This window comes from Pipra filicauda, unplaced genomic scaffold (assembly GCF_003945595.2).
Source record: "Pipra filicauda isolate LSUMZ 115617 unplaced genomic scaffold, ASM394559v2 scaffold224_size1409572_pilon, whole genome shotgun sequence".
In the NCBI taxonomy this organism is placed as follows: Eukaryota; Metazoa; Chordata; class Aves; order Passeriformes; family Pipridae; genus Pipra; species Pipra filicauda.
The window spans coordinates 505,631-530,202 of NW_024104337.1; the positions used below are offsets into that span (position 1 = coordinate 505,631).

At 42.1% G+C, this 24,572-nt stretch overlaps 1 protein-coding gene across 2 annotated transcripts in view; it reads right to left on the minus strand.

Moving 5' to 3' along the window:
* Window positions 1-4,057: 4,057 nt before the first annotated feature.
* RIPOR2 (RHO family interacting cell polarization regulator 2) overlaps window positions 4,058-24,572 on the minus strand; it is a 52,691-nt gene continuing 32,176 nt past the window's right edge. The window contains exons 12-22 of one of the 2 annotated variants that reach the window (XM_039381448.1): window positions 23,634-23,763; window positions 20,970-21,659; window positions 17,761-17,831; window positions 16,246-16,414; window positions 14,696-14,831; window positions 13,633-13,794; window positions 12,473-12,631; window positions 11,224-11,426; window positions 9,614-9,697; window positions 7,909-7,999; window positions 4,058-5,672 (exon numbers count right to left, since the gene is read on the minus strand). In XM_039381448.1, coding sequence (XP_039237382.1) covers window positions 5,572-5,672; window positions 7,909-7,999; window positions 9,614-9,697; window positions 11,224-11,426; window positions 12,473-12,631; window positions 13,633-13,794; window positions 14,696-14,831; window positions 16,246-16,414; window positions 17,761-17,831; window positions 20,970-21,659; window positions 23,634-23,763 — 1,996 coding nt within the window. In that variant the 3' untranslated portion in view covers window positions 4,058-5,571. Of the gene's footprint in view, window positions 5,673-7,908; window positions 8,000-9,613; window positions 9,698-11,223; window positions 11,427-12,472; window positions 12,632-13,632; window positions 13,795-14,695; window positions 14,832-16,245; window positions 16,415-17,760; window positions 17,832-18,185; window positions 18,371-20,969; window positions 21,660-23,633; window positions 23,764-24,572 lie in introns of both variants that reach the window. The other variant, XM_039381447.1, reaches the window with a different exon arrangement.

Below are 24,572 nucleotides of genomic sequence, written 5' to 3' on the forward strand. Positions count from 1 at the left end.
GTGGCTTTCAGGAGGCAGAGAGGGATCCTGGTTGGTGGATCTATCTGGCCTTGCCAAAGATGGTTGCTTCAGGGTATGTATGAATGAGTCTTTGGAGCTATCAGATTGGCACCTTTGGGTTCCTTCTGTCTTGCTCCCTGTGGCTGATTGTAACAACAGATATTTTGCAACTGATTTCAGTTGTGACATCCAGGGAATGTCAGAACCATTGTAGGAAGTAATATTCCTTTCTGGCTTCCATTTCACCTCAAGTATGGTAACTAGAAAATGAGGCATCATGTTTTCTTAGGAACTTGGTAAATGAAAGATTGCACCTTCCAGTTTGTGCTCTAGAGGGTCCTTAGACATATTCGTTTCCATCACAGATCAGAAAAGATGATAAAGGTGTGTCCTTTATGTTTTCTTTAAGAAAAACAACTGAATGCTTGGTAATTGCTTTGTAGAGAACCCTGGGTTGTCTCTTCAAGAGAAATGGATAATACTTGTAAAGTGACTTAGACCTCTCCTGTCTCAGATTCTAAGCAACCTCCTTGACAAAGTAGTTCAACAGTAGTAAATAAGGAAACATAAATTTTGTCTTGATATAATTGTTTTTATGCAGTTCAATTTAGTTTAGGTTGTTCACAGTTAAGTGTAATTTTTTTCAGAGGTGGCTTTATTTTTAAACATCAGGGATATTGCGTTTGCAGAGACTGTAGAAAGGAAGGAAGCACTGTGGCATAACTAGCAGGCCAGGCAGACCAATACAACAGAGACAGCAAGTGCAACTCTTCCACTATCTCACCTCTTGCTCTGTGAATTGCTATAATACAGGTGCTTTTGTTGGAACACAGAACTGCCAGAAAACAACTAATCCAGAATTTGTGTGCAGTATGTGTATCTGTCTTATCTTCAGGTTGCTCAAGAAGAACGCTTATTAGGTTTAAATCTTGTGCTTTTTCTGGATTGATTTTATTTAAGTAACAAACAAGACAGTCCCTTGAGAAGCTGGAACCTTACTTCTGTTGTAAGGAATAAATCATGGGAGTTCTTCAAGTAGGCTTATGGATTTATTGCAGCATTTGGTCCACCTGCAATAGAATAACTTCTTACATCTAAAAGGCATGTACCATTCGGTAATACATCCTAGTGCTTCAAACCAAGACTACTAGGGTTTTATTAAATGTAACTTGTTAGCAGAGAGAATAGTTTGCTGTATAAACTCCTGAAAAAAACCATGCTGCAGGAGAAGGCTAAGCAGGAGAGCCAAACTGTGCCATAGTAATAAACCCCATATATGTGCTTTGTCTTTGTCACAAACCTTGATGAAACACCGTCTATGCCTATCATATCAGTTATAGTAATGTATGAAAGTGGTGTCAGAAGTTTTATGATACTGCATTAATTGCTGTTTAAAAATGTTCTAAAAGGGTCAAGTTTTGTTTATTGTTCTAAAAAGTCCGGAGCGCTTTTTAAACATGCAAGCAGTAGCATTGTTACATAGTAAGTCTAGGAATTCTGTATTCACGTGTGAAAGGCATGTCAACTGTGTAAAAATTATACAGAGATTTGTGTGATTAGTTCTCTTACAACTATTTGACATTTTGTTTGTAGGGAAACTCTCATTTACCACTGCAACATAGCTATGTAACAGCTGAAAATCAACATCACTAAAGACAGATTTCATATCCAGCTGAATTACAGAGAATGTTCTATCTAGCACAATAAAGTTATCAGTTCTAGAACCTAACTGCAGAATGTGATTCTTTCTGAGAAGTCATAATGCTTTTGTACACCAGTGTTTAATCAGCATGCTGACTCCTTTTCATTGCAGAGGATACAGACACAATCTTCTCTTTCATTGAAGTATCCTAAGGCTGCATCTACTACGTCCTAGCACTTCTCCTATAAAATGTGCAAGTCCAAACAGGACAATTTCAGACATGGAAGAGTAAAGTGTGGGGAGATGGGCTGTTTGCAGGTGTCAGATGTTTCAAGAAGGAACAGCTGTGCAGGGACTAGTAGGGGCAAGCAAACCATGGGGTGGGTGGATGGTTTATGTGAGGAAGAATTCATAATTGGTTTTGCAAAAATAACAATTTTATTGTAAACACCTATTGTAGTGAAGACATCGTGTGGAGAAGTGAATTAGACCATAACTGCTTGGCTGAGCAGCTGAAACTCGGTGTATGGCACTGGATTGCTTATGTGAGTGCCTGCAGCATTGCTGCGTGTTGAGCCTCTGCATAAGTAATGAAGTTGGTCATCTTTTTTTTTTTCCCAAGGAAACATGATGCATATTCATTTACTTTTCCTCAAAGGCCATCTCAGGTTGGTCTCAGAACTGGATTTGAGCAGAAGATGTGCAAATCTGCCAAGGCCATGTGTTTCCTGTGCTCCCACTGTTATTAAGACTATTGTATTACCATCAGCATTTTCTTCAGCAGAAAATGTTTATTGTGTGTTATTTCTCTTTCCATTCTTATCACAAAGTAGTTCAGCAAATGACAATGGTATTCTGAGGAACCTTGGTTTGCTGCTGTTTGTTGATCTGCCAGCAACTGCCTGTAATGAAATGTGACTGGGCCATGTTCAAGGTCAAACCCTTGGGTGTGAAAGTACCCCTATCATACCCCCAGGGGCACCACAGCCATTTGAAGTGGGGTGCTGCAGATCCTATCCTCAGGATAATTCCATTGCAAATCAGCAAAGCAGAGAGCCATACACAGTCTGGCAGTTCTATTGACTCCTAATTTTCAATGCTTAAAGTCAGCATTAATCTGTACATAATGGGCTGCAGGATAGGGTCAAGCTATAGAGGATACCTTTTTCTGAAGGTATAGCGGGCACAGGAGGAATCTTGCCAAAATCAGTGTGAAACTGTGCAGCCTAACTTATGCTGCTGCTGTAGCTAGAGCAGTATAGAGGTACTATGGGTTTCTATATACTGGGCAAAATGCAGAGAGACAGTGAGAACACGGCAGGGGTAGTGAAAACCACTGTAGCTCACGAAAAGCATCAGGTGAGGATAAGCAACCACCAGGTAAGCCCCTTTCCCAAGTGTGCTTCTGGCGAGCTCCCCATCTCTTCCATCTGCACTGAGCTACTTTGGTACAGGAACGTTTTCCTAACGTACTTTTCTGGGGTGGCCCAAACCTTTTAAGTTTGTTTGAGTCAACCTGCTGCAGCCCTAAGAAAAAGGTTTGGTAATTACTGCCTGCTGGTTCCTTCTTTGCTAGTAGGTAAGCATCCGTCTTGTGACAATCACCTCTATGCATCTGATTTTTCCTACTCCGCAAAGGAGAGCTCTTGCATTAATGTGCTAGAAAAAGGCAGCGTTGTCAGCTCTGTGAGCATAAAAACATACATGTTATTAGACAAATACATGGTTTGTTCCTTTTTATTTGCCTTCAGGTTTTGGAAGTTTTAAGGTCTGTTAACTTTCTGAAGGTTGTAATGAATCATGTTAGAAGATGATAGTTTTATTTAGTTTTCTAAAACAGTATTAATGCTCAAAGTGAAATTTAGCCTCTATGCATCTGTATCCCAGGTTCAACCTTGTCCTACTAAAATTCCTGTGGATTCCCTTACTGACTTTATTGAGAGCAGGATTTTCTCCTTCCTATCTGGTTCTTAGGAGCTATATCCATGGTTTTTAATAGTCATAACGGTGTAGGATATCAGCTTTAGGCTAATGAACTTCCCTGAGGGTGGCTTTAAACCACAATGAAATGAGATATAAACTCCTTTTGGCATGGTACCTCTATATGTGAGCTGCCCCATGCTCTCTGCAGCTTTGGCTCTGTGCTCCATTTGCAGTTCTGCATTCCCTGAGGTGTGTGCCGTAAACCTCGATGTTTGTAAGAGGAAAAGGAACGTCTTCTGTCAGAGGAGAGTCTGTCTTCACAAAAGGGAAGAGTAATCAGCAGAAGTTTGGTAATAAACCTCTTCAGCATATTTTCTGCTAGACCCTGTGGAGCCTTTTTTGATAAGTATCTTGAATGCTCTGAACCTAAACTATGAGTGTGACAGTGGAGAGGCTGCTTATGGAAAGAGTGACTATACATATGGACTGATGTGCTTAGTAATTAAAAAATAATCTTTATTATAACTTAAATGTGATAGGAAATATGGTGAGTACAAATGCCACAAAACTAAAAGAAAAAAAAATTAAAAAAAAAAAAGCAGAAGTTGATACAAAAAGACATGTTGAAGGGATTCAACTGGTGGGACAAGTGTGATATAAAAACCATAACATGGCTATTTAACCTTCTGCAAAAAGAGTTTATATCGCTCAGTAAACAAGTAAGCATTTTGCACTGTACAAAATGTACTTCTTTAATTAAAGGAAGAATATATATATTTATAAATATACAGATATGTACATTTTTGTAACATTCACAGTAAACAAACCAAAACAAAAATGACCCCTGCCTGCCAATGTGTTTGGCTCACAAGGTTTCCTTTTGATGTGAATTGTTTGCAATATTTTCTATGTTGTCTATGCAAATTTGGATACTTCAATTGACATCTAAGTAGCATTTCATGCATAATGAACACAGTACAGGAACACTCTTCTGTTAAATTCTATTCACCTCCTCTGTTAACTTAAGGCTTGTAATCAACAGTTTGAAACACTCACTGCCTTTTATCCTTGCAGTGCAGGGAGGAGAGATGCATTCACTTCTCCCTCTGTTTCTTACTGCCTCCCAGGTCCACTTTAGTTTGTTCTAGTTCTTTATATTGAAATCACTCTATAGAAACTATGATCCACTAATTAGAGTATATGAAATCCAATCCTGCCTGCAACTTACAGGACAAAATGGCTTGGGGAACTCGTGCAATTAGCTGTATTCACTCCTTCTCAGAATAAATAAATGCACTTTACCTTTTCATTTAATTTTTAGAAACCTACATGATTGTTTGGTTCCCCCTTACAAATCTCTGGATTAATGATGGTTTGTTGCTGAAGGGCAAGAGAAAGGGAATAAAAGACCAGTGGAGGCATTTAGAATGAGTCACCCAAGTGATACCTCCCAGGGTTTACATCATGCTGTTTGTGGAGGCAAAACTTGAAGAAACTTGCTCTCTATTTCATTACTGAGACGCAACTGAGAAAGCTGAGCAGCATTTCCTGCCACTGGAGTGTTGCAGGGAACACTCTTGAAGGGGAAGCTGCTGTGCAGTCCTGCTCAGGTGGCCTCTTAATTGTCCTTGTTAGATACAGTATCGCATGTCTCAGGTTTTCACAACAAGTAAATATAAGAGGAGAATATATGAAGATGCCAAATTCTAAAAACCTCGCAGAAGTTTGTTGAGGCTGAATAACTGCAATTGCATTATTTGTTATGAATCAGCCAAGAAGGTATTTTTCCTCAGCATCCAACTAACTGTTCCATCATGAGCTGCGATGAGGAGCCAATAGGAACCCTTAAGCTGGATTTTAGATTTTGCTTTTCCTTAAGAAGTCTGTAAATTGCTATGTTTGGAAACACTTTTAGAATACTTCAAAGTTTTCCTCCTGCTCCCCACACTGAAGTGCAGCTCCATCCTACTTTAATGCCTGTTGAATATAAGCAGGTTCTTTTCCATCTAAAAAGCTGTGGCAGCTTCAGTTCCACGGCGGCTTCCAACTTTAACAAATTCCCTGGGAAATTTGTCCAGCTGTTCATATGCCAGTCTCCCATCTTCACCTGAATGCAAAATGTTAAAGCATAATAATGTATTACTTCATTGCCCTACAGCATTTTAAATACTGAGTTTTCTGCTGTTAGAAAGTAGGTAGTGATTTGCCAGTAACTTCTTGCCCTTCTTAAAATTTATCTTGTGGAAAGCAATTTCGGAAATTACTTGGAAAATTAAACATGCCCTGATTGTTCAATTTTTTCTTTTTTTATTTTGTCATGTAATTTGCTTGGTTGTCTAAAGCAAAACAGCAGCACATGTGGCTTGTATGATTAGAAGACGGTATCTGTACACTTGTCTTCCTGAATGACCTAAGGTACTTGTGTCAACTCAGTTATGATATACTTGAGGCAGATGATATTTATCCACTTCTGCCTTGGACAATTCAAAGCTGTGAGGGACTGAAATGTTAATGTTTTAAACATTGTCAAAATTATAAAAAGCCTTTTTGTCAAACTGCAAGAAGCCCACCCCCGCCATCCCCCCCCTCTGAATATGCCTCCTGACTGGAACTTGGACTGTGACAGGGAACTTGAGATAAGACTATTGTCTAATTATCTCAGGTCTGAAAAGAAGTAAACAAGGCTCATCAGGTGGTGGAGAAGAAGGGTTTTGGGTGTGTGATGGCAAAATCTCTCCACACTAAGCACAGTAAACTACCCACCCCACCACCAGAAAGACCACATACACACAGGACATTCATGTGAGAGGCAGCTGAGAAGGGTCATAAACCACCAAAGACCCTCAAAGCACTCCCCAGACTCATTCCTGGGGCCTTCTACCACCAGAGGACTGCAGGTGATCCAAGTGAGGCAACAAATCCAGAGCCTGTTGCAAGAGAGTGCAAAGCTTCCCCCCACCAGGGGAGGTGCCTGGGCATCTCCTGAACATATATTAATCCATTGGACACTATGCTTTGCAGGACCCTCACCACTAAGAAGACTAGAAGTAGACCCACGAGAAGCCACCTGGTTCACAGAGTGGTGATACATTTTCTATTTGAATCTCTCACTTTCTTTCTCCCCCCCCCCCCTTCTTTTTATCTATTTCTTTCTATCTCTCTCTGCCTCACATCTACTATTAAATAAAATCCATACTATTGGCTTTGGCATATCGTCTCATTTGCACCTTAGTTCAGGCAGAGGCATTTCTAGTAACATTATTTACTGGATCGTAACAAAAGTTTATCCACTTCTCACTTCCCGGCACTTCAAAGAAGTGAGTCTATCCTCATCTTTACTTATATACTGCTGAAAAAGAGGAAACAGTATATTTGCTAAATGTTTGTATCTCTCAAATCCTTTTCTTTTAGGTACTGTCATCTATATGCATCTTCATGAAGATAGCATTGAGTCTTGTTGAATTAACCATTAGGAACTAAAATGGTCTCTGTATGTTGTCTAAAAGAATGACAGAACAATCTCTCAGAGATTTCAAAAGAAGTGTCCCTGGGTCAGTTGTTTTATAACCTGAGCAATAACATGCCCAACAGCAGAGTGAATTCCTGCTGAACTGGTGAATGAAAGAGAGTATATTTGAGTTTGCATAACTAAAATCACACATGGACGCACCCCCCATGGAATAGAAATTCATGCCTAGCCTAAAGGCCAGAAAAATACAATTTTTCTGTGCCACCAAAGTACTGGTGCCCTGAAACTGTGCAGCCACACTTGCAGTCACATACTGCTAATACAGCTAAAGTACAGGTTAATGAACAGGGTGTTCTGTAGTCTCAAAGACAAATGAGGGTCAGCGCAAGGTGCTGGAGATACTATGTGGAGGAGGACTTGCAGACTGTCCAAACAAACATATAAAAATAATTTAGATTAAATGAACAATTCACAGTGCTAATGGCACATGAGAGTATAACTATGGCACTACAGGGGTGATAGGAGGATATCCCCAAAAGAAGGGTGTATAAGACACAGCAGGCAGTGTGCTGGTCTTGACTCCTCAAGGCTGTTATGTTTTCAAATTCATTATCAATTTTTTTCTGTTTCCCAACTTCTCCTTTGCTAGTCTTCCTTTTCTACTTCCACCTCCAGACTCACACAATTCAATTTCTGTCTTTTTGCTTTGTTTTCAAAATGAATGATTTTTAAGAATTTATATTTTCTAACCTGTTCGAGTCTCTGTGTAAAGTTTTGTTTCAATTTAGACTATCGCATTTGCATAACTCAGGTGTCTTACATGTTGCTCTGTTAAAAAATGAAATTAAATACTGCTCTGAACCAGGCAACTCACCAAGGGAGAGCAGGGTTTCAGACGCCACTTTTCTGATCTCTTCATTGTCAGACTGGCAGAGCGTGACCAGCATTTTAATGCTCTCAGTAGCCTGGAAAGTGCAAAAAGAACCACATTAGCACCACACAGTACACGCCAGTTTTTTTCACAGCCTTGCATGGAAATAATAACCATCCTCTGCATTGCCCTTCCTACTCCATGGGAAGGGGGCCTTGGTGGAGACACAAGTAATGGGGTTTCCATGAGGGGAAGCATGTGGAGAAGGCATATTTTCTGCTGTCAATGTGGAGCCTTTCTAATTTTCCTTCCCTATGCACTACATACATAATCCTGCCTGACCAGCTCTGTTCTGCAGCTTCTGACTGTGGGATGGGTGATGGGCTTTGGGCCAAGGCCATAAAACTGCCAAGGCAAGGATGTGGCAAGGAGACAAACAGGAGACAGGGATCTAGGGAATGAGTTTCACATAGAACATGTCAAACCTGGTAGGTCTGAGAAGGCTGCTTTTGCCATCCCAGCTGTCTACAGGGACATGTTGGCTGGCCAGCCCAGTCACTTCAGTGCAGGCTCCTCACCAACACCTGCGCTCACCAACATTTCCACACTTTTGCCTTGCCTTTGCTATTTTGGGTAGAAAGCAGGGAATAATCCTGTTCTCTGCTACAAAAATGTCAGGTCTTTAGGGAGAACGGCTGTCATAGTGTCTCTGGCAGGCTGTTTAATACAACAAGAAGAGAGATGAGTGAAAGGAAGGGCAAATGATGATACTTCCCCTCAGCAGCTTTTTTTTCCACGGCAGTTGCCATTCTCACTGTTCAAGATGCATCAGAGCCACACTGCTCAAGTTAAAAAGCGTCTAGCTCCAGTTCCCACCACCACTGATTTCTATTCTTGACTTTTCCTGAGTGGTCAAAAACCCCACTGCAACCTGCATGCAGCAAATGTGTAATGTGCCTCACCACTGCCTCTCAGGGATGCCTGTCAGCATCTCATTTAAGGGAAAAGTTTTTTCATATATTTAAACAATATTGGATTATGTATTGGATGGCACCAGTTGTGACTGGAATGAAGTTACATTTTGGAGCTGTCTTCTCCAGGGGACAGATTAGAGGGAGAAATACTCAGTCCACAGTGGGTCTGTCTCATGGAACCCATTTTTTGCCCCAGTGTCCAGTACGAGTCAGGCGTAGGTGGCTGCTCTTTCCTATGGCTCTATACAGCCAAAACAGAAGTGCATTTTAGGTGGGAGTACCAGATGCTAGCTGAAGCTGTAGTGCCCAGATGTACCAGTTATTTGTCATAAAACAAGCTGTGACCTGTCTCTCTCTTCTGCTATTGCAATACACATGCATTATAATTTTATCCTGGGAAAGGACGTTTTTTGTCCTTCTCAGTCAGTACTCTATGGATGAATATTTTTTTCTCTGTGATGTGGAACTAAGTCTCCTGAAGTCAATATGAGAGGGAGGAAAAGATGGTATGTGAAAGATAAATTCGGCCATTGTCACAGAGCCCAGGTGTTTGTGCAACGAAGCTTCTAAACCAGTCCCAAACAGCATGGTATCTGAGAAAGATGGAGCACAGCAATGCAAACCACAAACACTACTGCTGCTGTTATTGCAATTTCTATTTTGATTTTTGTACCTATTAAATGTCCTTTCTTTAAAGTAAAGCCAAGTGCCACGGTGAATTCCTTGTCTCTTACCTTGAGGTATCTTAGAGCCAAGCAAGCCGCTTTCTGCAGCTGGAGGTTGGGCTGGGTTAGTGCTTCACAGTAATAAATCAAGGCCTGAAAGCAGATAAAGGAGAATACTGATGAGAATGTCTGTGCCTCTGTGGAGCAGAAGGATGGAGCATGGAGGTATTCTTACCCTACTAAAAGGCAAACAATTGCAGCCTGCCTCCCTGACAGTGAGTATGTGGGATGGAAGGGAACAGTCCCTGCTACAGTTAACAGGGTGGGATAATTCCCTCCAGCAGATTCAGGCCAGGCCAGTAGTCATAGCTTAGTAGTCTCAGGCCAGCTTTTGGTGAGGAAAAGTTCATGTTAAAGTGAGATGCTCAATCTGTCACTCTTGAAGGCCTTTCACCATACATTGCCAAAGAGCTTTACATGGGCCTAGGAGTCTAAAAATCTCAAGAGATGACTGTTGAGATGGTCTCTCTAACATAGGGATAGTAATGAACAGGTCCGGATGTACCCCAAGGAGCCTTAAAATAATGATTACAAGTTTAACATGAGCTGCTAGACCAGTGTACTGCTTAGCCCCAAAAATTAGTAGGTACTACTGAGCAGCAAATCTCAGTGGCAGTTGGCTGTGCAGTGAACTCATCTGCAGCATAAAGCTGCACAATACGCTCATAGAAGGCACGCTGTGGTCCTTCCTGCAGGCAGTGAACCAGGTATCAGCTACCCACGCCATTTCCAGGAGGTGGTTATATTTTCCCTGAGATGCTGCCTCCATGAAGCTGGGGATGGAGAAGGCTGGTATGAGATACTAAGAGGCTGCAAAAATGGAAGATGAAGAGGGAGGGCAGGCAAAGAGGGGACTATATTGACAGAGCAAAGCAGAAGTAAAAAGTGAGCTCCTTTTTCTCCTCCTTCTGCCTTCCTTCTAGTCTTCCTCTTCTACTCTTCTACTCCTTCTACTCTTTCTCTTCCAACTGCATTTTCTTTCGCTCTTTCCTGACAGAGAACAAGAAGGATAGTAGGGAAAGATCTGCCATGAAGGGGCAGAAGCCAACTCTTAATTTCTTCTTACTCCCCTTCTCTCTTCTATCTAATTTCTGTGTTTAACCTGGCCCTGCTTGTTATTTTTGGTATCTGTGATAGACTCAAATCTTAGATCTCACAGCTGAGCTGCATTTGCCCAAGGCAATCCAGCCCCTCCAGAAATGGTGGTAAGTCCCACAGATGGCAGCCTCCTCCGGGAGAAAAAATAAAAATCTGAGACCTATGTCTTTGCATGTTGATGATGCTGGAAACTGTTACCTTGAAGCCTTGAACTGAAGCCAAGTCTGAGACAGGGCAGCAGAAATGCTGAAGTGAGGAAGATAGCTGGAGAGCACAGTACTCAGTAAGTATTTGCGGTTTTGGTTAGTACCTGTTTAGTGTAATGACAGGCAGAAGCAGACTGGCATAAAGACAGAAACAGACCTGCATATTTGCAGAAAAATTAGAGAGGATATCCCTCTGGATCAGTTCAAATCAAGTTTGGAGCAGTTATTTTATATGCATAGATATTTGAGACACACAGGTAGGAAAAAAGTCATGATGATACAGGTCTCTCATGCAACAGATTTTCTGCCACTTACCTTCTCCCTGAAATGCCTATTTTCTGCAGTTGCTGTCAGAAGTGATGCCACAGCCTCACTGACTTCATTTTTATTTTCATTGAGAAGTAAAGCCAAAGCTCTCAAAACTTCCTGCTGTGGTGGAAGGTTATTGGAGTTTATTTTGGACACATTTTGCTGCAGTTTTCCATCTTTCACTGACTGCAGCACCTGAACCACAGACGCTAGAAGTGCAAGAGAAAGGTCCTTGTTACTTTATCCTCTCAGTATTTTTGATTGCTCCTTTTCTCACTAGCAATCCTCAATTTACACTATATACACAAAAGACATGAAAAAAATCCCCATCTGATCAACTGTAACATTGCAGTGTGTCTGCATAGGGAATTGTCTGGGCTTTAAGTTGGGCTGGTTTCTCAGATGATCAGAGGAGGAGGAGATGAGTAGATGAGCTCTGTGGGACAGTGCAGCACTTACATCTACCCAGAGCTAAGAGTCTGCCTGTCAAATCTTCACTACTTTCTGCTGGAAGATGTAAATTCTCCCTATAACAAGTGAAACTTAATATCCTTGTCAGTGTATTGACTTCCAGAGCATGTTTGTGAGAGCTTTTCCTAGGCATATTGATGTCTGCCACCAAGAGCCAGGGCTAATGTGTTTCAGAGGTGGGCTGAAATACCTTGTTCCTTCCATGCTTTTGAGTAAAAGCTCTACAGTATGCCCAAATAAAAAGGAAAACTAGGCAAGGTTCCTCAAACTCCCTCTTAAATAGAGAAGAAAACTTGGCTTGCTAGGGGCTGCAGTCTAGCATACTTTGTGGAGTGTCTGCTTCTCTCTTTAGCTCTCGGTGGCAGAGCCTGCAAAACACTGAGGTGCTATGATCCCCTGGCTCCTGAGAATTGCTCAGCACTTCAGAAGGTGTCTCCATAACAGATGGTGAAAGACCAAAACATCACCCAAGCTGTGGGCACAGAAAACTTCCCAGACCACCACCATCAACCATTTCCTAAAAATCAATGCTTTCAACATAGTTTTTTCCCCATTTGAATATGGAAATAGAAATGACTGAGGGTCTATCTGCATCAGCTCCTTTCCCTTGACACGTACAACCATTCAGGTGCATTCACACTTAGTAGCCAGGGCACTTCTTGGTGCCTGTGTGCCTTTTCCTCCTTCTTTTGTAAAATCAGTCTCAGAGCTGAACTGCTTTGTGCCGCGCTCAGAAGTACACGGATGTACTTCCCAATTAGCCAGCAGAATTTATATACCCTACCTTCTTTTGCAAGCTGTAGTAAATAGCTTCCAAGGTCACTAACACTGTGGCAGGCAAAATAGTTGTAATACTGAAAGACGGTAATGATCTCGGAGGACATGCTGGAGTAGAGGACAGGTTCCGTCCGGTCCAGGATCTGAGACACTAGGATCCTGAAGACTGCAGGCAGCCATGGACAAAGGGTCAGGTTAGTAGGAGCAAAATGCCACAGTACACTTCAAAGCCAGAAAGAAAGAACTGTATCTGCAAATCCAGATACTTCCTAATGCTTCTAACCACAGCTGTGGTTAGGTGAGAAGCTAGACAGACCTTCTCCCTGTCTAGGTTTCATAACCAGAGGATATCTTCGTAAGGATGAACCTCTGCAGTTTATGGATGGCTAGTGCAGCTTTCTATCCAATTCACACAACATCATTTCTACCCAAATGATATCCTGAATCACTAAATACCTACCCACATGCACCACCAGCTACATCTCTGCAATGCCACTGAGGTAGGGAGATGTGCACAGAGATAGGATTTGGCTTTGCTGGTTTTTTTGCTCCTACGTGAGCATATGGCATACAGAAAGCAAGTCTGAGGCACTGTCTGTGAGAGCTGGAGCATGGAGAGGAAGGAGAACACTGCCCTGGGTAGGCATCTGCAATGCAGGTGCCCACACCCGAGCAGGTCAGCCTATATCCCTGTTCTGTCCAAAGGAGAGCTAGTCAGTATAGCTGGAGTTTGAGGTGTAGCACATCCCACTCCAGATAGAAACCTGTGCTCAGACAAACTCACTTGAATGTGGATTAATTTCATCCTAGTGCACTGTAATGGGGCATGGACATTATGTATATACAAAAAATTTAAATGTGAGGATTCCTACTTCACTGAATCACTTACAAACCTGTATTTGTGAACAGACTTACTTTCTGACTAAGTCATAAACCTTAAACAGTATTTACTTTTCTGTTTCTGCCTTTTTCTCCTATTATGATCTGATTATTTTGGGCCAAAACTGTTTCAAGAGTTGTAGCACCAGTTTTCAAATGAGATCTTGGAGCTATGCCCAAACAGACCTCCAAGGGGTTGGAAAACAAAACAGTGGAGATTGAATAAAGTCCAGTACACAACTGTTCCCCTTTTTGATGAGTGATACAATTTTTTGCAGCAGTTAGTACCTGTTTCTGCAAGTCCTGGACACTCCTCATTCACAGTGGTGGCAAAATTGATATCCAACTGCTTCATCATCTTGTCTGCAGATGTGTGATACACTCCTGAAGGGCCAGTACACTTCATCCAGAAAGCCAGCAGTGACAGTTTCTTGTGGAACTCTGGAATTGCTGGACGAGAAGACAAAATGAATGATAAAACAAAGCCATGCCGAAAGCATTGACTTCCAGAAGAGAAAAGATGGTAAGTGTGGAGGAAATTTCACCCTAGCCCACTGATGGACAGTTATTGTTTGCTTGGTCAGCCCATGCCATTACCTTCACAGAGCATGACTGTGTGCCCACCTCAGGTTTGTAACACGTTTTTTCTCTTTCCCATGGTACATGAGAAAATTTGTTCCTGATCCAGTTCTTGGCACTGATGTCCCATCTTTTTAAATATCACAAAATACTAGGGGAATACTGCAAACGGTCTGCACAAGATTGATCCCTGTTCTAGCACTGCTCTGTGGCCTTGTGTAAATCACTCAATTTTGTCTCAGTTTTCTGATAAAGTAAATACACCATGTTGTATTTACCCACCCTGCCAAAGTGCTCACGAGGGTGAGTAACTATGTGTTTGTCAGACTCTTCCAAGTATTAAAATAGATGCAACAACAAGAAAAATAACTAAATAATTCAACATAGAGATGACTAAAAATGAAAATTTTCAAGGTGTCGCCTCCGATAGTGTAATGCAGATCCTGCCTTTCCTCAGGAAAGAAAGGTGGAGGAATTTGGCTTTTCAGAGGTGGCAACATCCCCATCCCACCAATGACATCTATCCATCCTCTGCATATCAAGCAGGATAAGAAGTCCTTTCTCTTCTCACCTGCTTATTTCCAGATACCAGTGTTGAAGACACATGTAGATGGCACATGTAGTGGTGACTGCTACATCTACTGGTAACCCTGAGTCTGCCCTTCCTAGAGTGGCAGCTCTGCAGCAATGGTGAGCTCTGCACAGTGACTATTTCAGCAGGCATGCATGCCCGAACTCTTTTCAGAAGGAAATCCCCTAAACTGTCTCTTACCATCAGTAAGAGAGGTGATGTTTCCCAAGTTCTCAGTGCTGATCTCTGCAATATTCTCCATCACGAGGATCTGCCTGGATAGCTTATCCAGGAGGTCTCTTGTCACAAACGGTGTTTTACTGGAGAACACAATTTGCTGGTGAAGACAAATGGGAAGAGAGGAAAATAAGTCATTGAACCAAAAAAAAACCCAGCCTCAGAAGAAAACAAAAAACTCCAAAACACCTGATGTGAAATAGCAAATCCATTGCCTGGAACCACAACATCTCCTTAACATTCAAAGTTTTTGGTCTCTGGAATATTTTATGGTCCTGGTTGATACGCATAGTTGCTTATAACTTTAACATCTACATCCACACCCAGACACCTGAGTATCCAAGCATCCATTTGCATAAGTAATTTCTGATTTACCCACTCTGCAATGCTAAAGAAATCCATCATCAAAAGCCTTAAAGCCACAAAAGAATATTAGTCTGAATTTTGCATAATATAGGCCACAGAAGACCACAAGTTGCTCTTTTTCCAGTACATTTCAGCTCTGATTAGCTACTCAGGTGCCTTTGTTAATATGCTTTCTCCTTGCTAATACTCCCTAGTGCTGACATCTGCATTTTCTTCAGCAGTTCTTGTAAATATTGTTCATATCAAATCTGCTCTGTGTGTGGACATAGTTCAAGCTTGACTCCCTCAGATGCATACTTACAGTGTACTCTTGCATTTAAACCAAAACCCTCCCTTTTTTTCATACTTGTGAGTCAGTAGAGTGTCCAGAACAACACTAAGAGTGCTGGAATCAGGCTTACTCTGTATTGCTTCAATGGGCCTTTGGGAAAATAAAGTGAATTATATCTAAGATGGAAGAGCGAATAACTGTAAAGCAGTGTTGCAGCATGTTTTGATTCATCAGGAAAACCCTGATGCCCTCTCTTACTGGAAGTTTAAAGTCACATTTGCTGTGCACGGTCTCTGAAAAAAAAGCTACAAAAACTCACCTCCAGTAAGTTGTGAGCATGAACTGACAAGTCTGATGTCCCAGAGGGGCTGCCACATGCTGCCCTCACCATGTCTGTTGCAGACAATCTCTCTGCCTCATATTAGAAATTAATTTCTGTTCTTGAACACTGCAGCCTCAGCTGGGACTCAGTTAAACAGTGGGGACAGGGGCTTCTGTTTTACCTCTGAAGACATGGGCTGCCTTAACTGGAGACCAACCTCACTGAGGACCTCTCAGCGAAGCCAGCAGGCATTTGTAACCCAGACCATGGGATGCCTCTGTCATCTGCTGCACTGCCCCTCAGTCCTCCTGGGCAGCTTCTGCAAAGTGCCCCACAGTTCATATGTCAGATGTGCTCAAAAATGGGCCAGGATGGAAAAGACAGAGGCTCTTTTGGCTGGAGGTGGTCACCATCCTATCTCAGCATGGCATCTGTCCCAGCCCTGAGCTCCTGCTGCCTCCCAGGTGCAGTGCTGACCTTGCCAGCCTGCTTGTACCCATGTTGCAGGCAGGGATCATTTTAAAATATATGCCCCAAATGAGGCAGGCCTGGTACCTGAATGAGCTGTGTGCAATACTGCAAGTGCTTAACTATGGTTATATCGAGGCTGTCGTTCCCTGTGGTCAGGGGCAGAGGGCTGCCGGCCACGCTGGTGCCCACACCCGTATCCTCGGTGAGAGCTTCGCTCAGGTGGCCTCTGGCTTCTGGGTGCTCTGTCCTGTAACTGAGGAGGGAGGAAGGAGGAGGTCAGTGCAGGGTCGACTGCTGCCACAGCAGACACACACACACACACACAAACGCACGCACACGCACGCACACGCACACGCACGCTCACACAGGGTGATGAGCAAAAGAGCACGGCAGAAGAGCTGAAAGCAGGCAGAAGCCTGGTGATTAACACCTTCATATCGCAAAGGAGCAGTGCTGCCCTGGCTGGGTGCAGGAGGGATAAACCCACCAAGGGGACAGACCCGTCCCCTGACTGGTTTGCCTTGAGTCATGTGATGCCCAAGCAAGCCTTGTTAACCTGTCCCTTGGTGGTGACAGCTTTCTCCCATCTGTTAATGAATCACCTGCCCAGTCACTGCGGATTAAGCACCATGACAATTTGTGCCACCCCAAGCACTGAGCTGCTAAGAACAGCTCTGTGCTTTCCGTGTTCTCCTGCTGCCAGATTTAAGGCTCATTGCAGAAGAAAGGAAAACTACTGCTGAAGTAAGAGGCATGATGTCTTCTTATGCTGTTTTAGACACAATGTGTACAGCTTACTTTGCCAATTGTTTCTGTAAGAGTGTAGAGTTAGTCTCACTGTGTTTTAAATCATTATTTCCAAGATTGTCTTGCTGTACAAATGGTCCTCCCCATGTTTAAATGCAAAGCCTGAGGTCAGTCCCAAGATGGCAAGTGTATTTGGCTCCAAGTTCAGAAGTTTCAACACTTGCAATCTTTACACTGAGTCACACACTTACACATCTAAAAATGGAAGTGGGAATCTGTACTGTCTGGGGTTGAGCCAGAGAGGGAAAAAAGAAATTTTATTTCTACTCTAACTGGTTAAAGCTGGATCCTTAAATCAGGACAGACTGGACTGAGCTCAGAGTGCTAGTTTAGCAAGTAACACAATTTCCAAAATTTTTCTTCCCACCAAGTCTTATTCTGGAAAGAGAACATGAGATGAGGGGAACTGCATGATAGTTGCTTGTTGTACTCAAAATTGCTTTAAGCAAGCTGAGAGTAGTACTGCTCCCTGGTTGGAAAGTGCAGGGTGTGATGGAATCATGTTCTTTTCTTTTTTCCAGCTCTAGTGCCGCTTACATGCCTGCTGGGCATCGTGTCAGCTCAAAGTATGCAAACATGCTTTTAGGATCTAATGATTGAAGCACAGCATCTTGAAGTCACACAACAATGGCAGGCCACGGCACAAACACCACAGCTTTTTTGTTCTTTTTTTTTCTTTTTTGCTTTTTTTTTTTCCTCAGAAAGACCAAAAGTGATGCAAGAAGGGCAGGTAACACGCAGGGCCATGAACAGAGTACCAGTCATCACTCTTACATTCCAAAGCAAACCTACATCATGCTGCTTAAATCTGGCCCTGTGTTATTGTTACTGACAAGCTTAATCCACTGCAAAGACTCATTCGGCTAGAGAGAAAAGAAAAAGGGGGGGGGAAACCACAAAGGAATTAGTAATTACATCCAAGGAAGGCCAGGTCCAAACCTATGTCAAGGAAGAGGCTCTGCCAGTATTGATGTCAGCTTAATTTAATTTACCCTTTTCCTTTGAAGGACAAATTGCATATATTTGAACAGAGAAAGAAATGGTCCTGGAAGCTAAAGATTTTGTGTGCAGCAGCCACAGGGAACCCTCTGACCTATAAACTCATCAAGGATTAGTCAGTCTTCCTTGAATAAATTGTGCACCAGGATCCCCTTTAGTGACAAAGAGCTGGGGTATCAGTTTGGCGTAAGCACAGCTGGCAGTTACTACAAACTTACCTATTCTTCTCAATCTCAGTATCTGAAAATACTGAGTCTGCACCTCCTCCACCATTACAAACCTCCACACCACCACCTTCCTCATCATCAAAGTCAGAGGTGTTCAGGAAATCAAAGCTTTCTAAAGCACTTTCAACTGTTAGACTTAAACTGGAGGACCTGCTTCGGCTTACTGCTGGCTTGCACTGCAAAGGCAGAACGAACCAATGAAAACCCCAGATATTAGCTACTACTGAAAGATAAGAAAAAAAATTATAAAGCTTAAAACTTTCATATTCTTAATTTTATTTTTAAAACTTCATTTTATTGAGTGTTTCATTTCAAGACTTCATATTCATAGCATATACAATTAAAGCCTGAGAACTGGGAAAACCCTTCCGTTCCTCCTCCCCTCCCCATCCTACCCACTCTCTACCCCAAAGGAAAACCCTCAAAGGCAAAATTCAGTGTGTTTCATAGAAGTGTGAAGTATGTCTTGAATCCAAGTTTTGCAGCTTTCAGTGTTCTCCAAAAGGAAAGGTGGCAATTAATGCAATGGAAATTGAGAGGGGAAGGTACATTCCATAATTGCTGTCCTAGCTACAGAAGCCAGTTTATACATATCCAATGGCACTATCTGATTTATTCCAGATGAAACTCCAACAGATCTTAGCCAGGAATTAATTTGGTCCCATATCTGCAGATTTATTAATGGAATGAGAGGACTTTTGTGGCCTTTGAAGCCAAATGGCTAATCAAGGAAAAGCCAATCAGGTATCAGATTCCTAGGTGACAGAGAAAGGCAATATTGTAATTCAGAAATTAACAGTACTAGAAAGGGGGGAAACCATCCCACCTTGCTGCTAGGAAGAAATGCAAAGGAAACCTTGCAGTTGCTGTAGGAAATACCAAAGGCCCTGGCCCCATGTGGCAATTCATCCAGATGTGTCCACAGAGTTGCTTTCAGGGTCACCCTGCAGGATCAGATGTAGCTTGAGGGGTCATCTCCATTGGTTGGTTCAATGACTTCAACATCTTTCACACGATGTGATTGTTCAATCAGAAGCAGCCATGAGCCAACAATGCCATTATATAAGCTGCATCCTCCAGTCCCAGGCAGGAGCCATGACTTTGTTTCAGCTTGTAGAAAGAAATGCATTGGCCTCTGAGTTCAGATTCAGCACCACGTGGAGCTGAAGAGGGTTGGAGCTCTATTTCCAATTCATTTGCACACAATACAAATGCAGTGATGGTCATACATTTGCACTTACAATACTTGACTCCTTAAACTGACTGTACAGTCATTAGCTGATCAAACACACCTCCCAACACATCTGTGACATGGGTGGCTGCTGTATCCCACTTCCTGTGCAGCACTGATGGGTTTAGCTACCATTTCCTTTAGGGTAGTGCAGCTTCTTCAAGCAAAAGCAAACAGCAACATGTGGGCTTCTCCTTTTCTCTATATGGCCACAGCTCAACCTTTTTTCATGGGGAGCCCAGCACGGCTGCTGGTGATGCTGAATGTCAGTCTGCAAGCTGAACAATAGGCGGCAAACACACTTTAACAGATCTGGAAGAGGTGTCCATCCCAAGTGTGCATGAATCCTGTCTGCATACATCCATCCTCTCTGCCCCCCATCCCATATCCATCCGTTTGTCATTTCTGATCTAAGGAGTCTAAAGAAACAGTCTCCATTGTACCTCTGCTGTTTGGATAGTTGACCTCTTTGTATAGGCTGCAGAACAGCCATGAAGTTAGAAAGTGATAGTAATGGTACCTTTGTCTGCTTGAACCTCCTTGGGAAATAAATAATGCATGAAACAGGGGCTGCAGGCTGTCAAAAAAAGCACTCAACTTGGGAAAGTACCATGTGGCTTTGAATATCAATGGAAATAAGGAGGTTACAGAGTTTCTTTGTAAAAAGGTAATGGAGAAGAATAAATGTTTCCCTCCTTCTTCTTCAGCCATGTTTTTTGAATGATGAGGCTTAAATAACTCTCAGGGCAAGTTGCATATGAATATGAAGCATTTGAAATGATTATTTCCCATATAATACTCTTTGCACAGTAATGCATCATGAGTTATTATTCATGGGGGAGATATGAGTCACAGTGATTCATTGTAAACATATCAACAACACACATGCAAATCCCTTTTCTTCTGATTTTCAGCATTTTTGTCCATCTTGGTGTAATGACAGGATATTTCTCATTATAAAAATGGATGGGGGAAAAAGGAAAAGGCTTGGAAGAAGTGTAGGTGATGTGGGGATGGCAAGCTTCAGTGAGACTTGTTCTTTTAAATCCCTTTGGCAATTTAGAAAATTCAGCTTCTATGGCTACAAGGCCTGATCCTCAGCTGGTATAGTTTTGCACAGCTCCGTGGAGTTCAGGGGTAATATGCTAATGTGCACCCACTGAGGCTGTGACTCATAGATTTCAAAGGCAGGTGCCTGGCTATATTTGATCTCCAGTATGGCACAAGCAATGGGTTCACAAGTGGATTCTTCAGAGAAGGGTATAATTTAATTATACCTCTGCCACAGCACCTTTTTCTCTTTCCCCCAAGTTTTGATAAAAGATCCATTGCTTGAGGATACAAGGCTATGATAAGCACATCATTGCCAACAAAAGTTTAAAAATGCAATACTGTGAAAGGATGTTCCAAGTAGGAGCAAGCCTACTGCTACTGGGGGAATTTTACTATTCTCCAAAAAGCCAACTTTGATGTTTGCGAGTCAGGGGAGGAGATTCTACTGCTCAGATTTTCTTTAGGGTAGTATTTTCTGAAAATGTACTTACTTTTAGGATGTCATCTAGATGCATCACTTCTTGGTCCAGGTCCTGAAACTCTTTATACTGCTCTTTATGTGGCTCAAGAGCTAAGAGAAGCCCTTGCAAGGCTTCTTCAATGCTTCCATCAAGATAAGATTTATAACCTTCTGATTCCCCACTAATTGATCCCTCACATGTCAGCCTCTCTGGAGTCAGGGGTGTCTCTGCTGATGTAAGCCTTTTAACCAGCTGCTTTGTGATGTTGCCTTCATAGGTATCCAGCTCCACAGGCTTGAGCTCTGAAACTTCATCCGTGTCCTGCAGGAGAGACACCGGGACACTTGTTTCTATAAAGACATGATCGCTTCCAGCATCAGAGGTTTTTTGGCAAACTTCAGGAGCTGCCCTTGGCATGGTCTTGTTCTCAGCCACTGCTACCTCTCCCTGGGACGGCAGGTCCTTTGGCTCAGCAACAGAGTCTCTGCGGGAGTCACTGCTGCTACAGTCTAGGCTTGAGCTCTTGGAGGACTCCAGAGCTTGGTGCTGGGTGGGCATCGCACTGATGTCAGGGCTGGAGCTGACATGTGCAGAAGAGGACTCCGCTGAGTTGGCAGGGGGCACGGAGTCTTCATAAGGCAGGTCACCAAAAGTGAAGGAAAGAGGCCGCTTCTCGGTCGTCACTGTTCCATTTTCAAAGACATCATCTGGCAAATTCGACTAAAAAGATAACAGAGAGAAAATGTTTTTCATGCAGCATTGGAAATAAGAAAAAAATTAAGTATGTGCCCTTGAAAGAAAAAGGCAAGCAAAAAGATTAAATAGGTATTCAAGACTTGAGAGATAGGAAAAATGTTTCAAATCCAACTTCTGCTTTCATCTGGCATGGTTCCTCATCTCAGCAGTAAAACTGCTGGAAAACCTGGGCTTAGCATCTCTCTGTTAAGCAGAGAGCTCTAGGAGATAAGCCCCAGAAGAGAGACATGAATTCCACTCGCCCTACTAGATTTCCTCAGACAGCATTTCTAGTGCACTGCTCTGGTTCCCGAAGCATGGCTCTTTTTAATAGAGTTGTACTTAAGCCATCTTGTCTGCATTTTTCTATCCATTATAGATTTCTGTTCTGTTTTCTGACTTCTAAAGTGGCAATCCCTAAACTGTAACAGTTTGCTCCAGAAGTTTATCTAGTGTCATGGTGTTTTAATGGTGATATTACTGTGCAATTTCTTTTCTGTTGAAAGTATGCTCTGCCTGTGGCATGGATCTCTGTAAGAATTGTTGAACCAGAGTTATACAGGAGTCACATCCAATGTGAGTTTCTTCTGAAATGAAACAGCAAAATTGTGTGGTAGTGTATTGAGCAGGACATCGATCATTTAAGAAGCAAAACCAGCCTATACAGATTCCAGAACAATCACAGCATATATATATATATATATATGTTCATTTTGACTGACCTATGGGGAAAAATCATCTGCCTATCTGACCTACAGAGCTTCCTTTGTTATGTGGCTAACTCATGGAAATTCACAGCATAGATGGAAAGCAACTACTATTTTGCTGACAATTTGCTGGAAAGAACTGTAGGCATTCACGTCGTTAAGCCGCAAAAGGTTAAAATGTCCAAAACTTGCATCTTTTTTTTCCAGTACTATTAGCAGCTTTTTTCCCCCTAAACATAATTACATTCAAAGATTTATTTCTTCTTTCCCTTGACATGGGTATGTTTTTAGCATCTGAAAGTCATGTTACTAGGTTTAAGAACACTGTTGGCTTGTATTCCTGCCCTGCTCTCTGCCCACAGATAGTTGACTTCTGATTATTATCTCTGTAGAAACCAAGAGGAATTTGATCGAATGTGAGCTGCATGGGCTGACAGTTATGTCCTCCCCTCTAATCAGTCAGCAAAATGAGTGAGTTGCAAGGAGAGCAACACACGAAGCATGCGTGGGAATGGAGATGCCACATAGAGACTGAAAAAATCCTTCACCAAACAAAAACCAAGACTCACATATAGCTCTAGCCCTGCTTTTGGGCTTAGCCTGAGCGATGGTAGGTCACTAAAAGAGCGACTGCGACGAAGCTTGTCAAAGAAAGTGTCCTGCAGAGCATCTAAGATTGTCAACTTTGGCCTGTCTTGCAGAGGATGCAGCCATTTCTTCAACAGTTAAAGCAAAGAGGGTGTGAGGAAGGGCAAGTTAAATGAATGCTTTGTAGCAGTGCATTAAGTTACAGGCATGGGATGCAGCACTTGTAAAATTAATCTCTGTACAGATGGCCTGATTAGGCATTCAGAATTCAATTCATGCAAAATGTAGGAGTACCCTGTGAATATCTTTGGTATAGGGGAAAATTTTATCACAGGATACTTAAAAATACTTGTGCTATAATGGTTGTTTAACTACTGTTACAAAATGAAAACATATTTTATAAAGATTAATCAAGTATTATAGCAGTCAGGCAAGAAGAAGAGGTATGCAATAATTGGCCACATAGTTTCAAAGATGCTAGGATCACAGTCACCTTCTTTTAGGATTAGCAGCTAGGAATGCACTTGATTTATAAGCATTCATAAGGGTAACCTGCTGGAACCAGGGAAAAAAAGCTTAGACGTGTAAAGCAATGAAGTGTTTGCAGTGTTTGAACTGCTCTAGGGCTTCTCATTACATAAACATGAAGCTGAACAGAGCTTACAAAGAATGAGTGGTCCTTGAAGGTTGGTGTTTCAGGAGTGCCTTGGCTGTACATGGACATTCTCCTCTGGAGAGCAGATGCCTTGCTCACATTTCCTGTGGACGGGGTCAAATCTTCAACATCAAAGGGGCTATGGACACACAAGCAGAAGAAAAAAATAGGTTGTTAGGCTGAGCGAGAAGGTCTTTCAGGTCCATAGAAAGGCTTTTTGAAAAGGTGGCTTATTAGCACATCAAAACCCAGAGGTATAGCAAGTTTTTTTAACAGAAGTGTTTAAAAAAAAATGTTGTTAATTAGACAGCAGTCTCAGAAGTGTGGTTCTCAGTTCTGATAAAAGCATTCACTCAGAAATCATTTGTGTGTAGTCTGATGTTATTCTTCTCACATGAAAAGTATTCTTGGATTTGAGTTGCCAAGTGTCACACATACTAATGAGAAAGGTGCTCTACTATTAATAGAACTGTTGCATTATAAAGGAAACCAGGAGCTGTTATTGCTGACTTCATGTTTATTGCATTACAAGAAACAGCATACATGACTGTAAAAGTTAAATGCATCAACGCTTCTTCAATGACATTACCTATTTCATTAAAATGCAGTGAGAATTGGGTTTGGATCCTAATGCCATCAACTCACCAATATGGATAGAGATCGCTAGGAGGTTTCCCGCCACACTTGCGTTGTATAAAGCCCTTAGAAGCCAGCTTTTAAAGATGGGCCAACTTCTGAACTTCACTATGCTAGCATAAATCCATAAATCCAACACAGATTTTTAGACTAATATTAAAAAAGATCAGTGAATATATGAACACACAGTTATGCCCCCCTTTTTAATTTTGGGGAAGAAGTATAAGCTTTAGGAAATTCTGAGATCTCTTGTCACTATCCGTTTCCCATGCCTCATAACGACAGTACTTACCATGCCTAATTTAACAGCTG